At 42.1% G+C, this 14,033-nt stretch overlaps 1 protein-coding gene across 18 annotated transcripts in view; it reads left to right on the top strand.

Annotated features, from left to right (window-relative positions):
• Positions 1–14,033, top strand: part of trpm3 (transient receptor potential cation channel, subfamily M, member 3) — a 157,128-nt gene that overhangs the window by 112,017 nt on the left and 31,078 nt on the right. For all 18 annotated transcript variants that reach the window (XM_074670996.1, XM_074670993.1, XM_074670985.1 and 15 more), the window contains exons 9-12: positions 5,568–5,640; positions 12,402–12,502; positions 12,987–13,121; positions 13,367–13,417. In XM_074670996.1, coding sequence (XP_074527097.1) covers positions 5,568–5,640; positions 12,402–12,502; positions 12,987–13,121; positions 13,367–13,417 — 360 coding nt within the window. The remainder of the gene's footprint in view (positions 1–5,567; positions 5,641–12,401; positions 12,503–12,986; positions 13,122–13,366; positions 13,418–14,033) is intronic.

The raw sequence follows: 14,033 nt of genomic DNA, 5'->3' as shown, positions 1-14,033 counted from the left end.
GTCTTTTGCTCTACACATGCACCAATACTATCCTTCCAATCCCTGCCTCTGCTTCATACTGTTCCTGCTCCTTTCCTCTCCGTCTTTTCTTGTCAGCACAGATAAAGTGTGACAGACAAGAGTCAGAGCCTCCTCTCTTTTAAGTCGACCCCTTAAGTAATGACTGTCATTGTAGAGGTTGGGAAATGTCACAAATCTATTCAGTATTTGGAATGATTTCAGATTCTAATTTAACTCGAGCAGCGCAGACATCAACGTGTCAAAATGTAATGGACTACAAATGTGTAAGTCAATGTCATGAATTTAAAAGATCCTTGAATGTAGTAAGTCCTCGAGAGCTCCCTCGCTTGTGCAACATGCTCAAATAGAAAGACGAGGCTTCTGTTTGCTTGACTCTCTGTAGGGCTGTTGAAATTAAATTAGCAACCTTGCTTTGAGGTACCGCTTGTGTTGCTAAGCTGGAGTTATAACAGGTGGCGCATACAACCATGGGGTCACCTTGGGTTGTGATTGGAGATGAGGGACGATGAAGCAGGAAAGGAAGCAGGAAAAGATGAGGGGGGGTAGGCGGAGGAGGAGCAAGTGGGAGGTTGTTGTTGTGACATTATTGGTGTGGAATGGGAGGTGTGGTGGGAGGATAATGGGTGGAAGAAAAAGGGGACTGGAGGATGAGGGGGAGAAGCCTAGAGGAAGAGGTGGGAATAGAAACTGGGGAACATCTTCTGTAATCATCATCTTTTCTCTATCACAGCGTCATCTATCTTTGGTCCTGACAGCAGCTGAGAGTCGAATGTGTGTGTGTGTGTGTGTGTGTGTGTGTGTGTGTGTGTGTGTGTGTGTGTGTGTGTGTGTGTGTGTGTGTGTGTGTGTGTGTGTGTGTGTGTGTGTGGGAACCCTGTGTTCTTCTATGATAATAGTTATGGGGGAATATGAAAAAGTAACACAAAAAGGGCTTCATGTTTCTGGTTCCATTTAAGTCAGAGTCTGGGTTTCTCTTCTCTTCTCTCCTCTTCTTATTTCTTCTCTTCTCTTCTCTTCTCTTCTCTTCTCTCCTCTTCTTATTTCTTCTCTTCTCTTCTTTTTTCTGCTTGTCTCTTCTTTACTCTTCTAATCGCTTCTATTTTCTCTTCTCTTCTCTCATCTTCCCTTCTCTTCTTTTCTCTCCTCTTTTCCTCTCTTTTTTCTTTTTTCTTCTCTTCTCTTCTATTTTCTTTTCTCTTCTTTTCTATTTTCTCTTCTCTTCTTTTTTCTTCCCTTATCTTCTCTTCTCGTCTCTTCTCTACTCTTCTCTTCTTTTTTCTTCTCTTCTCTTCTCTTCTATTTTTTCTTCTCTTCATTTTTCTTCTTTTCTCTTCTCTTCTCTTCTACCCTATTCTCTTCCTTCTTTTTTTCATCTCTTCTATTTTTTATTCTCTTTTTTTTTCTTGTCTTCTCTTCTATTTTCTTTTCTCTTCTCTTCTATTTTCTCTTCTCTTCTTTTTTCTCCCCTTCTCTTCTCTTCATCCATGTTTTTTTTTTCTTTCCTTAGCTGTCAGCTTCTTCCTTCTCAACAAATCCTAGTGATTTTGAAACACATCTTACATGTTTGATCCTAAGTGCACACACAAGACCAGTCACCCTTACACACACTTATTTATATCATTGTACCACATGAGCGTTCAGCAGATGGCTCTCTAAATGTTTTGTTAACATCTATTAGTCTTATGGCAAAGATGCATTCTAGCAAATGGTAATTTAGCCACTGGCTGTACAAGTCACACACATACACACATTTAACTACACATACACCAGAACTTGACTCAGGGAGACACATAAAATTACATTCCACGCTGGAAAATCATCAGTTACCCTGCTCATGGAGAACTCAGTCGATATCTTCACATCCCGTTGCACTTCCATTTCACCTGGAGGAAGATCTTCTGATTACACACGCCGACAGTGACCACGCTCGTGCTCTCTTTCTCTCACATGCACACACACACACACACACTCACACACACACACACACACACACACTCACACACTGCATTGCTTCCCTTGTTAGTAATGCACGGCTCAGGTCTCAGGCATTACATCATGTCTCACTCTCTCAGGCAGCATGTCATCAGCATGTGGAGTGCAAATGATGAATGAGCCAACATATTAGCCACTGTACATCATCAGTGTGAAGTGGCTTCTGCTACTTTTGTGCATTCGAGCTGTGTGAAGAAAGAGTGTGTGAGTGAGCGAAGAAGAGAAGAGGTTTGCCTTCAACATTGCAGCATGGCCCAAGGGAAAGAGAAAGCAGCAGAAGGAACAGCAACAGCAGATTCCCGGAGCTCCGCGAAATAAAGCCATTTAGAGAGGAGAGATGGGAAGAGAGATGGGCTGCAGGGAGAAAGGGAGGAGGGAGGAGGAGATGGATGGGTGGATGGAAGGATTAGAGAAATAGCTCGTCAGGCATTCAGAACACGCATTCACCCGTACACCGCTCACACAAGGTGCCCTTCACACGTGCACACATGTGATCATGTACATCCACACACATGTTAACACATGAAACAAAAACATGCAAACAAACAGAAAGCGGCACCATTTTACTGATTTCTCTCTCAGCAGTTTTCATTCTTTGCCTTACCTCATCACTTACAGGATTTAAAGGTCTCATTTTATGCAAAAATCACTTCATTACGTCTTTTAGTGAAATTTGTGGGTCTTTGTCTTTCCTCCCAGCCCACAAAATGTGATATTTAATGACAAAAACCTGTACTTAGTAGTGCTTGTGAATGTAACATCCTGACCTAAAACAAGCTGTTTGGATTTTGGGGATTTGCCAACGTCACGATTCCCTTTTTTTGGCCAATCAGGAGGAAGTCTGACCTGATTGGTCCACCGGAGTAGATACCCCCGAACCCCCTTCCCGTCCACCTTCCCCGAATGCCAAAGTTGAAAAGCTATCACTGCTCTGTTTTTGGCTGTAAACAGCCACATAGTTCCATGCACAAGCTTCCCATCTCGGAAGAAGACAAGACAGAGGGCTCTAATTTTGTAGACCAGGCGCAAGCGCAGGCGCACCTGCCCTGCGCCGGCCTTCGCCGTGCGGACAGGGCGTGACCAGCGCACTTTGCAAATTTCCTGCAGTGCCAAGAGAGGTGCAGTCAAGGCGCAGAGGAGCGCAGAGGAGCGCAGAGGAGCGCAGAGGAGCGCAGAGCTGCGCGTCCACGCCTCCCTCCGCGCAAATGGCAGAGAGGGAGGAGAAAAGCCGTGATTGGGTGCAACATAGCCGAGCGCTGTTTTCACCAATCAAATGAACGCCTCTCCTCGCCTTTAAATGCCCTGCGGCCGAGGCGCAGCGTCTGATTGGTCTGAGTGATCCCCAGCACCGCGGAAACAGTGCTGGTAGCGGAGACGGTCAGAGCCGCTGTCCCTGCAGCAGGAGAATGGACAGCAGGGCACATCGGAGGACACGAAGCGCGTCACCGTGTGGGCCAGCTCCCAGGACAGATTTGATCTGTTCCTTTGCCATTAATAGGAGTACAACATTAAGAGACAGTAACACAGCTGGCTTATCCATTCAGAATACTTTTGATCCACCTGCACTCCTGGTTTGTCATCGCCAAGCAGAGCCTTTAGTGATATACTGTATATTCTCCCGGTGTCTCCGCCTCATCCTCCTGACAATAATGTACTCCATCTCTTTAGATCACGTCAAAAATAAAGACTAAAACAGAGAAATATGGGAAATCTCGGGTAAATCCTGAGTGACACACATTTATTTTGTCTCTTTTTACTCCGTCTTTTCTCTCCCTCTTTTCTTTGAATTAAATGAAATGAGAGAAGCCAGATATATACTCAGTATCAGATGTTAGGGCTGTTTATTGTAAGATGTGCATCAAGCTTCCAGCTGCCATCAGGTTAACTTTCCAAACGGCTTTAATCTGACATCAGATGTGACGGGACAGTTATTATAGATACAAATGTATATGCTGGTTCAGGCGGTTACATTAAATAGCGATTACTGTGATTGTTTACTGCATTAAAATGTGCCTGACACTCTGGAAACCTGCTTCTGAGGCTTTGATGACATGTACCCACATGTGCCCCTGTCACCAAATTACAGCTGCGGATGGTGCGCTCTGCCTTGCGCAGAGGATAGACCAGGTTGGAGCTGGCGAGCTTTCAGCGCACTTTTTTGGCACGAAATTGTCACTGCGCCAACATGAATCTGCTGACACCTTCCCCTGGCGCGCAGTCACAACCATCTCTGCGCAGATGGTCAACCAAATTGTCAAATTGGCAGCGCACGGTGGTGCACCGCACAAAATGGCGCAGGGTGCGCCAGGCTTGCGCCCCCTGCGCTGCGCCACAAAATTAGAGCCCTATGTAGCTAGAGTTCATTTATCAAGGAAATGTGCCAGCTACACTCAGTAAAACTGTGCATGTGTGTGCTAGTCACTTCACGGCCAACTGCTTTTCCAACTTTGGACAGTACAACAGAGGGCTAGAGAATAGACTGGTCCTGAATCCAGGCACATTACCAACCATCCACCAACAAACCTCGGACCCTGGAAATGTGAGTATTTTAAATGCTGTGTGCTGTGGAGCAGATGTAAGAGCTTTTCCTCAGTGTCCCCCTGTCTCTGTGTTAGCTTCAGGATGCTAACTTTAGCTGCCGTTAGCCTGTTGTTTTAGCCTGTAATGTTACGGTAAACGAACTTCACTTTTTTCTAAACATTGTGCACTCAGAGCTCGTGGTGCCGCTCTCAGTGATGTGGAAGAGCGGGGCGGTATCAGTGGTGGCTCATCTACATATGAAGGTCACGCCCACTAAATCAGAGCGTTCTGAACAGAGGGGCTATGAGAGCCTGGAAACAATGCTGCTGTGCTTGATTTATTGTCTATTTGGACCAAAACATGTTACTACCATTTCATGAAGACATCAATGATCCTTATTAAACTGCAGAAAAGGAGCATAGTATGGGACCTTTTAAAATTGCAGCTTTAAGCCACACCATTACTTACAGACACTGGTCTTAACTGGCCTTATCTGAAATTCCTTCATATGATGCAAATTCAAATCCATCTGACACAGCAAAAGAAAGACTAAACTAATACATCAGCAAACAACAACTCCATTACTTACCTATATTTGATCTCTCTCTGTCATGTTTTCACTCGGCTTCTGCTTACCTGCCTCCTCAGCATTTTCTCTGCTCAGTCCCCACCGTGAGCGGACTGGAATGGAAAGTTTGTGATTCTCTCAAAGCGACTGACAAGGGAGAAAAAGTGTCTGAAGTGGAGATACAGCACATCACATGAGAACAATAACACGTCTTTCTTCTCCATCACTTCACCCTCAGAGCACCTCTGCTGCAGTGTTTTAAGAGAAGTCGTGTAAACCAGCAAGGGAAGCACTTTCTCGAAAGGAAATGACAGAATTTTTTTTTTTTTTTTCAGAAGTTATGATATATTCAAACACAAAAACATAACCATTCAATGAAGTCACCTCAAAAAGTTCAGATTGTTTTGTATCAATGCACCTGACTCTTTCTGTTTCTGTCTTTTTCTTCCTCTTGTCTATCTTACAGATAACAGTTTTCCGGATGGGGTCTGAGGGTCATCAGGACATTGACCTTGCCATCCTGACTGCGCTACTCAAAGGTTGGTGAATGCACTGTTTTGTCTTGTGTGTGTGTGTGTGTGTCTGTGTGTGCTGAAGGTAAGCACTGTAAGTGGATTACACTTCACTGTAATCCTCCTGGGGTGTTGTTACCTTGTTTCTCTGAACAAAAGGTGATAGATTTCACTTGAGGAAATATCCCTCTCTCTGGAGCTGGGATGTAAACCAAACAAGTATGTTTTGTCTTATGCTCGGTGCAAAAACCTCGATTTTCTTTTGTTAAGGGGCTTTTCCAGTAATTAATAATAACAGAGAGGTAAAAAGGCTCCTAACCAAACATCCTGTGTAAAGACTGAATCAAAGTTTATTAGATCATTTCTTTCTAATCGTTTAAGCACAGAGGTAGAGTGCTATGGGCACAACTATGGAGCTTCATTATCTATCCCATTTAATCCTGGTCTGCTTGATTATTTTCTTATTTTTATCCCTCAGCTTTAAGCTTTTGTACAGATGAAGCCATTCCTTTGCTCTGTAAAGGTGCTGTTGTCAGATTTTTCAACTTGGGCAGAAAACTTTTGTGTATGTTTAACATACTGGCTGTTGGTCCCAGGGTGTTCACTGTCACACCACCCTGTTACCAGACCAACGATGAGACAACATGAAACGGTTTTAGACAAGCTTCCAGTGGTGGCCTACTTAATTTGCAAATAGAATCGCATCTGCACCTGCAGAATAATCAATTAGCATTTACACTGCTGCTCATTAGCTGTGTGGCCAGGGACAGATAATTATGGAACCAATGAATTATTAAATACACTGTGTCTTTATATCCATCTCTATTGTAGCCTATGTTTTAATTAAATTGACATTCATCAAGTATAAAGCTTTTGAGGTCAGTAATCACTTTTAAAAGGGACATGAAGAGAAAGGAGGCTCTTGTTTTGCATATTTCATATCTCCACACATGCTCACAGTGTTGTACGCCTGAAGCCTGTCTCTTATCTTTACACTCTGTTCACTAGTTATGTCATACAGCCGTTATGACACTCCTGCACAAGTGATTTAAGCTTAACAATTAGCTCGGCTTCCCTCCCATTTTTTAAGTGCAACTCAATTCATCACTCAGCATGATAGCAGCACTAAGCTAAAGAGGGACAGAAGAAGATGCTGGAAATAAATGTGATGTAGTAGCTAAGAACAAGAATTGAGCCAAATGAAGTTAGTGTAAGTTCATGCAAGACACGGAAGTCATATGCCCAGCTGTGATCAGTTGACAGACTGATGTTCAATCACTAACCCCTCTCAACCAATCACAGTTTCTAATAACATGTGTCTAATAACAAGGCGGTGACTTTAAACCCACTTCTTCACTCTTTGCTACCCAACATTGGTATTAACTGAAATAATCCACACATAAAAAGAATTCACAACATTCAAGTCCATAAATAATGAATATGTGGAATTAAGTATTATAGTATAAGTATTGAACACATCATGGAAAGACTGTATACTTTGGCAAGGAAATGCACCATACCACCTGAAATCTGTCTAATCATTACTTGAACTTCCAATTCGTGCAAACCAACATCAGCTGGGCTAGAGCAAATTGATGGTCCTATAAAAAGGTTGTTTGTTCACCAAGCAGTTAAATACGACACACCTCATGATGGGTAAAGGCAAAAAGCTCTCTGAAGACATTCACAACCTGATTGTTGCTCAGCATCAGAATGGGACTGGTTACAGACTTATATCAAAGCACCTGAATATTCCAGTCAGCACCGTTGGGGCCATTATTCACAAGTGGAAGAAGCACCACCTTACCATCAACAGGCCACGCACAGGAGCTCCTTGCAAGATTTCTGACCAGGGAGTCAGAAAGATAGTCAGAAGAGTACTCAATGAGCCAAGGACCACCCTGAAAGTGCTCCAGAAAGACTTGGAGGCAGCAGGTACAATTGTTACAGAGAAAACAATAGGCAAAGAATATTCAAGATTTAAAGATAATCTGTGCAGAGGAATGGGCCAAAATCACACCTGAGTAGTGTGGGCGATGAGTTAAAACACACAAGATGCATCTGGAAGCTGTCATTGCAAACAAAGGCTTCTCCACTAAGTATTAGAAGAGTCTCAGTATAATCAATACTTTTTTCCTGTGTTATCGTAATTAATTCCACATAATCATTATTTATGGACCTGAATGTTGTGATTTCTTTTCATGTGTGGATTATTTAAGTTAATACCAATGTCTGGTAGAAATTTTGTTTGAATTGCATCTTTTGAAATAAATATGATGAGAAAATAGTTGACACGTTCAATTCTTATTTTCCCCACTGTTTATACATCCTTTTAATCTGTATATATGGGGGGGGGTTCTATACACTCCCTGGAAAGCTCAAGCAGGCTGATCGGCTAACCCTGGGAGCACTCTGAAAGGCAGAGCTGTAACGCCAATTCTAACTGTATTCAATTGGTAATAAATGGTTCAGTGTATGAAGAGAGTGTTCCTGACTGTTCCTGATTGTTAAGAAACTGAAAATGTCCCTGATGCAGCCATAACCTTTGAACTTACTCCCCAGCGTTCCTTTACCTCTATCTGATCTCTGACTCCAGTTTTCCCACAGCCACTGGCACAATCACATACGCTTACAGACTCACACAGATCCATACATTCGATTGGCTATCCAGTGTCTTCCATTGATCATGGTTGCTAGAATCCCCATATACACTCTCACTCAAACACATACATGAACGTGTGAATGCAGAAAGAGCACAATCACAGCCCTGTGGAAAGAGACAGCAAGTCCTCTGAGACTGCTTAGAGATTCAATGCATATGATCGGCTCTCTGAAGAATTGCTCCTTAGAGAAACATTTTATTCCCCGGGAGAGGGAGAAGGAGACTGGTTTGGAGAGGGAGAGCATTTTACATAATTGATGTGTAGTTGTCAAGATGCATGATCTCTCAGCCAATGCATCACTCCATGCTCTTCACTGTGCACACACTCTCTGGCCCAATAATTTTCACTGTGTACACATGTCTCCATCATGTGCTCTGTCAACTCTATCTGTTAAACCACAATCTTTCCTGATTTTTTTAGTGCTCGTCAGTTCAATTCATTTCATATTGTGATAGGAATAGCATGTGCAAGACTAAAAAAATAAATTATGACAAGAGGAAGTAAGAAAAAGTGGTAAAAAAGGAGATGAAAGGATGAGCGTGGATTACTGTGGAACAAAAGGGTGAAGAATGCTTTATGGTAAACAGCATGAGGGTCATTTTACATGCAGGTCTCATTCTGCTGCTGCTGCATGAATGAGACTCGTTAGGATTTTTAGTGTAAAATGAAATCAGTCACATCCTGCCTCAGAGCTTTTTTTAAATGCTGGATTAGACTTCTATGGTGAAGAACTAAGCCACAGCCTGAAGCTCAACAAGGCGCAGCAGAGTGAGGGATATGCAGTGAGGGGAGAACAGAGGAAGAGCTGGAGAAGAGACAAGGTTTGAGTGTGTGAGCTTGAGTTGGGAAGCAGGAAACGCAAGAAGTGAAAGAGCAGAATGGAAAGTGCAGCTGGGGTTGGTGTGAAAGAGGGGCAAGTCTGGCGTTATCGATGGACTGAAGAAGCTAATGTCCTAAAGACTGGGTCTTTAAAATCAGTTTGCGGCAGTTCAACTTCCCTGCAGGCCGATAGCCTGAAGCCACAAAGCTTTGATAAAACAAGACCACCCTGCCTCTAAGTGTACACACACCTCCTCTTAAGCTCTTATTAGTCAGCTCTGCATCTCATTAGCAGACCTCTCTCTCTGTCTGAACATTAAGCCTCAGTAATGCTGCACAGGCCTTTAAGTGATAACACTGGTGTGCTTATTAAAAATTACCTAGTCCTGTCTACACACAGGGGATTAGTATTATACTATAATTACAGTGGATTTTTCAGAAGGCTCTAAAGGGGGATTGTTACTTTATCCTTTTCATTTCAGGTAACTCCTCCCAGTGTGCAGGTAAATTATTAATGTGAAGAGTACGTTGTGTTTTTGTGCTGGATCTCATTGTTGAATATTTACTGATTCAGCCAATTCAAAGCATCACTAACAAGGAGGGAGAGGAGAAATTTGAATTAAAAGTGACCATTTCTTTCTGCTCTTATTTTAGCTGCTCGGTTAGACTAAAACATTCGACAGGTGGCATTTCAAGCAAAAATGCTTTGACTTCCTGTATTCACAGGGAACTACTGAACCATCATTTGAGGAAACCAACCACTGACTTTTTTTTTTACAACATCACTCATAAAGATGGTTTTTCAACAGGCTGGAACAAGTGCAGTCTCAGCTCACCTGCTTCTGTCAGTTTTGCAGTAATGGTTTTTCTTGAAGGGCTGTTGACTCTGGCAGCTTTTCCCCCTCTACAAAGATGAGATGAAGTCCTGATTTATTGTTTGTATTGAGCATTGAATGGCCACTGCAGTTGTTTTGTGGATGACCTTCAACTGGGTGCTTCTCTTTAAAATGACTCAATGTGGTTGTTGAAGATTCAAAATGTGATTATTTTTCTCCATGAGTTCCATTCAGGGTTCATAGATTCACAATGCGAGCCTGAATTCTCAGGTTGGATTTAAGGTTAGATCTGGTGAAGGTTTTCTTTTTTGTCTGTTTTCTTTTGTGTTTATGGTTAGTGCCCTGTTATACCACTGTAGTCCTCACAAACCTGGGTTATGTCCTGACTGTGCGTGTATATGTGTGTGTGTGTGTGTGTAAGTAATGTCCAGTAAAACCAGGGTAGCTCTTACAAACCAGGGTTTCATCCTGATTTTGAATGTGTGTGTATGTCATATGTCCCAATAAACCGGGGTGTCCTTATAACTCCCCAATGTTCTAGGAAACGCCTCCTTCCGCCGGTCCTCGTAGTCCTGTTAAATGTCAAGTCGTCAAAGCTTGAGATTCTTTCACAATATTTAACTTAAAAATAGACAGGAATTTTTCTCCATTATTTTGGGATCAGTTTTTTCTTTGTTGCACCTCTGTAGGACAAAGGGAAACATAGGTCCCCATAAATCCCCACTGGGCTGGTTTGGGAAAAGGGACCCGATAAACCACCCATACCTGTATGCGTGTGTGTGTGTGTGTGTGTGTGTGTGTGTGTGTGTGTGTGTGTGTGTGTGTGTGTGTGTGTGTGTGTGTGTGTGTGTGTGTGTGTGTGTGTGTGTGGCTTGTCACACTACATTCTAGATGTGGCCTCTATCAGATTCCCATGTGAACTTGTCAGAGTCCTAAACTGACCCACCTTTGCAAAAGAACAACAAAGATGTCACATTCAGCACAGTGTTTTATGGAAGTAAATGTGGCAGTCACTGTCTTAGTCATGGTTTATAGCTTCAAGTTGAGAGTGATGTCTTGTGGAAGCTGACAAACCTATGAGCAGATGAGTGTGAGCAGGAAGAAGTACCTCCACTGTTGAAGCATGTGACCCAAATCTTGGTTGAAAAGATCTGATCCCGTGTGACTTGTGCTTTACAAACTTTAGAAAGATCAGATCTGAGTCACAGTAAAAACATCAGATTTGAGTTGCTTTTGCCTGCAGTACAAATGTCGTCATGGATGACCACAGAAGTCTCTGTTTACAGCATCACACACAGTTTATCAGCTTTTGACCAATGCTCTCTTCTTCTTTCGTTCAACGGCAGTTTGTTAACAGCTCTCAGATGTGTCACAGCTAATGCAGCCGGTGGATGGAATTAGAAAAAGGAAAATTACACCTTTAAAATGAAATTATCTAGTGTATGATCTTTTCATTGATTTATACAGTGATGAATGTTCAAATATTTTTACATTATGACCTGCCACTAAAAATATTACACATCCTTCTAGCTCCAGTTGATCGATTATTTGCATGAGGTTGTTTTGACATACCTTGAGAAAAGTTTTCTCAGAGATGACAAAGTACCAGATGTTTCTTGTTAATCAGTATTCAGTCCAGCTCTATAAACATGTTGTCCTCTACCAGTTTTAATAAGCAAATCAGTTCAGAACGACACATTTCCCATTTTTTTTGTGGTCAGAGTCAGTTCTTTTGTTCTTTTTTGTCTCCTCTCTTTGTTTTATGAATTGTTGTTTTGTTCCATCACACTCATGTTGATGTTGCACACAAAGCACTCTGAGTGTTCTGACACAACAAATCAAGGAAACATTGTCGCATTCAAAATTTTATGCAGACATGAGATGAAGCATTAACTAAAGTGAGGCATCAGAGAACAAGCTGTCATTCTTTGGTGTGAAAACTTCATCCTCTAAGCAAACACGGAAAAAAGCTTCAAGGACACATTGTTAAGTGTAAAAAAAAAAATCCAGCCAGCCTGCAGTAAGAAGAAGTCTCTTCAGCTCTGAACGCTGATATCAAGGGAGCCATCATTAAATTTCAGCACAGACTCCACAGCTGGAGGAGGGTCAATTCAGCAGTCAGCTTTTCAAACACTTGTGAAGAAAGCAAAGCAAAGACGGGCTTTTCTTTATGAGGCAGGTTTATATTATTGTCACATCTTGTTTGAATAAAAAAGCACATTCCTACAAACTGTGTTGAAATGGCAACAAAGACTAAAGCCTCCTTTTTATGATTCTGACATCGTGACATGCTATATAGTACATATTATAACAGACAAAATAAAACTCACTTAACGACAAAAACATCCAAATCTGGAGGAGGAAGATAGAGACTAAAATGAACACTACATAATAGATAATAGATGTTTCATTACTGAAAAAAACTTGTCCCCAGAAAATGACATTGTCTCCATATCCTCTGCTCCCACAGGTGCCAATGCTTCAGCTCCTGACCAGCTGAGCTTGGCTCTGGCGTGGAACAGAGTGGACATCGCCCGCAGTCAGATCTTCATCTACGGACAGCAGTGGCCCGTAAGAACCATAAACCTACATACTGTGGCAGAGATATGGATCATGGTCGCAGGGCATTTTTTCCTCTTTGAGCATTGTCCCTGGTGATGTCCTACCTGAAAAAAACCTTGTAGCACATTATTATTTTGGTGTTTGCATCTGATGCTTGTTATCTGTAGTAACTAATTATCATCACTGAAAAATGAAATGCAGCTCATAACAATGATAAAAGTGTTGATTGTCCTTTTTATTTCTACACTCTCTTTCTGGGACTTTGAATGATATAGAGCTTATAATGGATAAATCATGAGGGAGTTTATACCAGTTTCAACATACATGTAAACCCATTTATTGCAGCTCCTCCAACATGTTGTATAAAATACTTACATAACACATTGGTGTAGCTTTATTTGTTTCCATACATTGCTTGTGTATGGTTTGTAGTGTACAGTGTGGGCCGTGTTTGGTATCTTCAGTTTATGTATCCTCCTCCCACTCACTGCAGGTCGGTTCCCTGGAGCAGGCGATGCTGGATGCACTAGTTCTGGACAGAGTTGACTTTGTTAAGCTGCTGATTGAAAATGGTGTCAGTATGCATCGTTTCCTCACTCTCTCCAGGCTGGAAGAGCTTTACAACACGGTAAAGATAGTTATGTAAATACAGGAGGTACAATGTTTTAGCAAAACACAAGGGACCATCCTTTTTCTTTTTCTTTTTTTTTGCAAACTGTTGAGATAATGAGATTATGTAATTTACGCAATTAATAGCATGCTGCTTGTTATTAACTGCATGGTAAGCAAGGTCAGCTTGGTCCTGAGGGACTCTAAATGCTTTTAGTGGTTGAAATGAAGTTCTTAGATTTTTTTTTTTTCTTTCTCTAACAGAGACATGGACCGTCCAACACCCTGTACCACCTGGTCAGAGATGTTAAAAAGGTATGACCATCACTGCTGTCCATAGCTCCATGGCTGTTCAGGCTCTCTATGTGGGAATGTTGGCTTGAATGTGTTCATTAAAGAGGACAAGTTTGACTAGATCCAGTTGCTTTTTTTGAAGTGTGTGTTTTATGTTGTTGCTGTTTATTTGGGTGGATTCTGTTGGTCTACATTTGGGTTGCTCTAGTTGCTGCTCACTGCAGACAGAGGCCGGCTTTTCTCTTTCAGCTGGAGCTACAGGCTGCAGTGGCTGCGTAGAGCTGTGCACGACTTCCATCCTTATCATGACTCTTCTGCAATTTACTCTGTTCTTTCTCGAAGGCATGCACTGCCGCGGTAAACAAACACTACATGTATTAAACATCACTCTATCCACAGTACTTGAGTTTGAGCCAGCTGGGGCTCTAGTGGAAGTGCTGTGAGGCTGAGAAGAAAGAACTTAGTAGGCACCACCAATTTATTCATGTCTGTTTTTATTTGCATCTTTTATGTCACTTTTAAGTGCTGTCGTTTTGAGGAGCTCTATCGCAGGGTTCTGCGAGTAGTCAAACTGGGTGTTCCCTTGGCTTAAACTGCAAATCAAGATGTGTGATTGCTAAAAGGATAAAAAGTGAAA

This window comes from Halichoeres trimaculatus, unplaced genomic scaffold (genome assembly GCF_033239565.1).
Source record: "Halichoeres trimaculatus isolate MK-OKI-2021-1 unplaced genomic scaffold, fHalTri1.1 fHalTri1_scaffold_5, whole genome shotgun sequence".
NCBI classification, from domain to species: domain Eukaryota; kingdom Metazoa; phylum Chordata; class Actinopteri; order Labriformes; family Labridae; genus Halichoeres; species Halichoeres trimaculatus.
The sequence above is the reverse complement of the archived record's forward strand: the minus strand, read 5'-3'. Positions and strand labels throughout refer to the sequence as shown.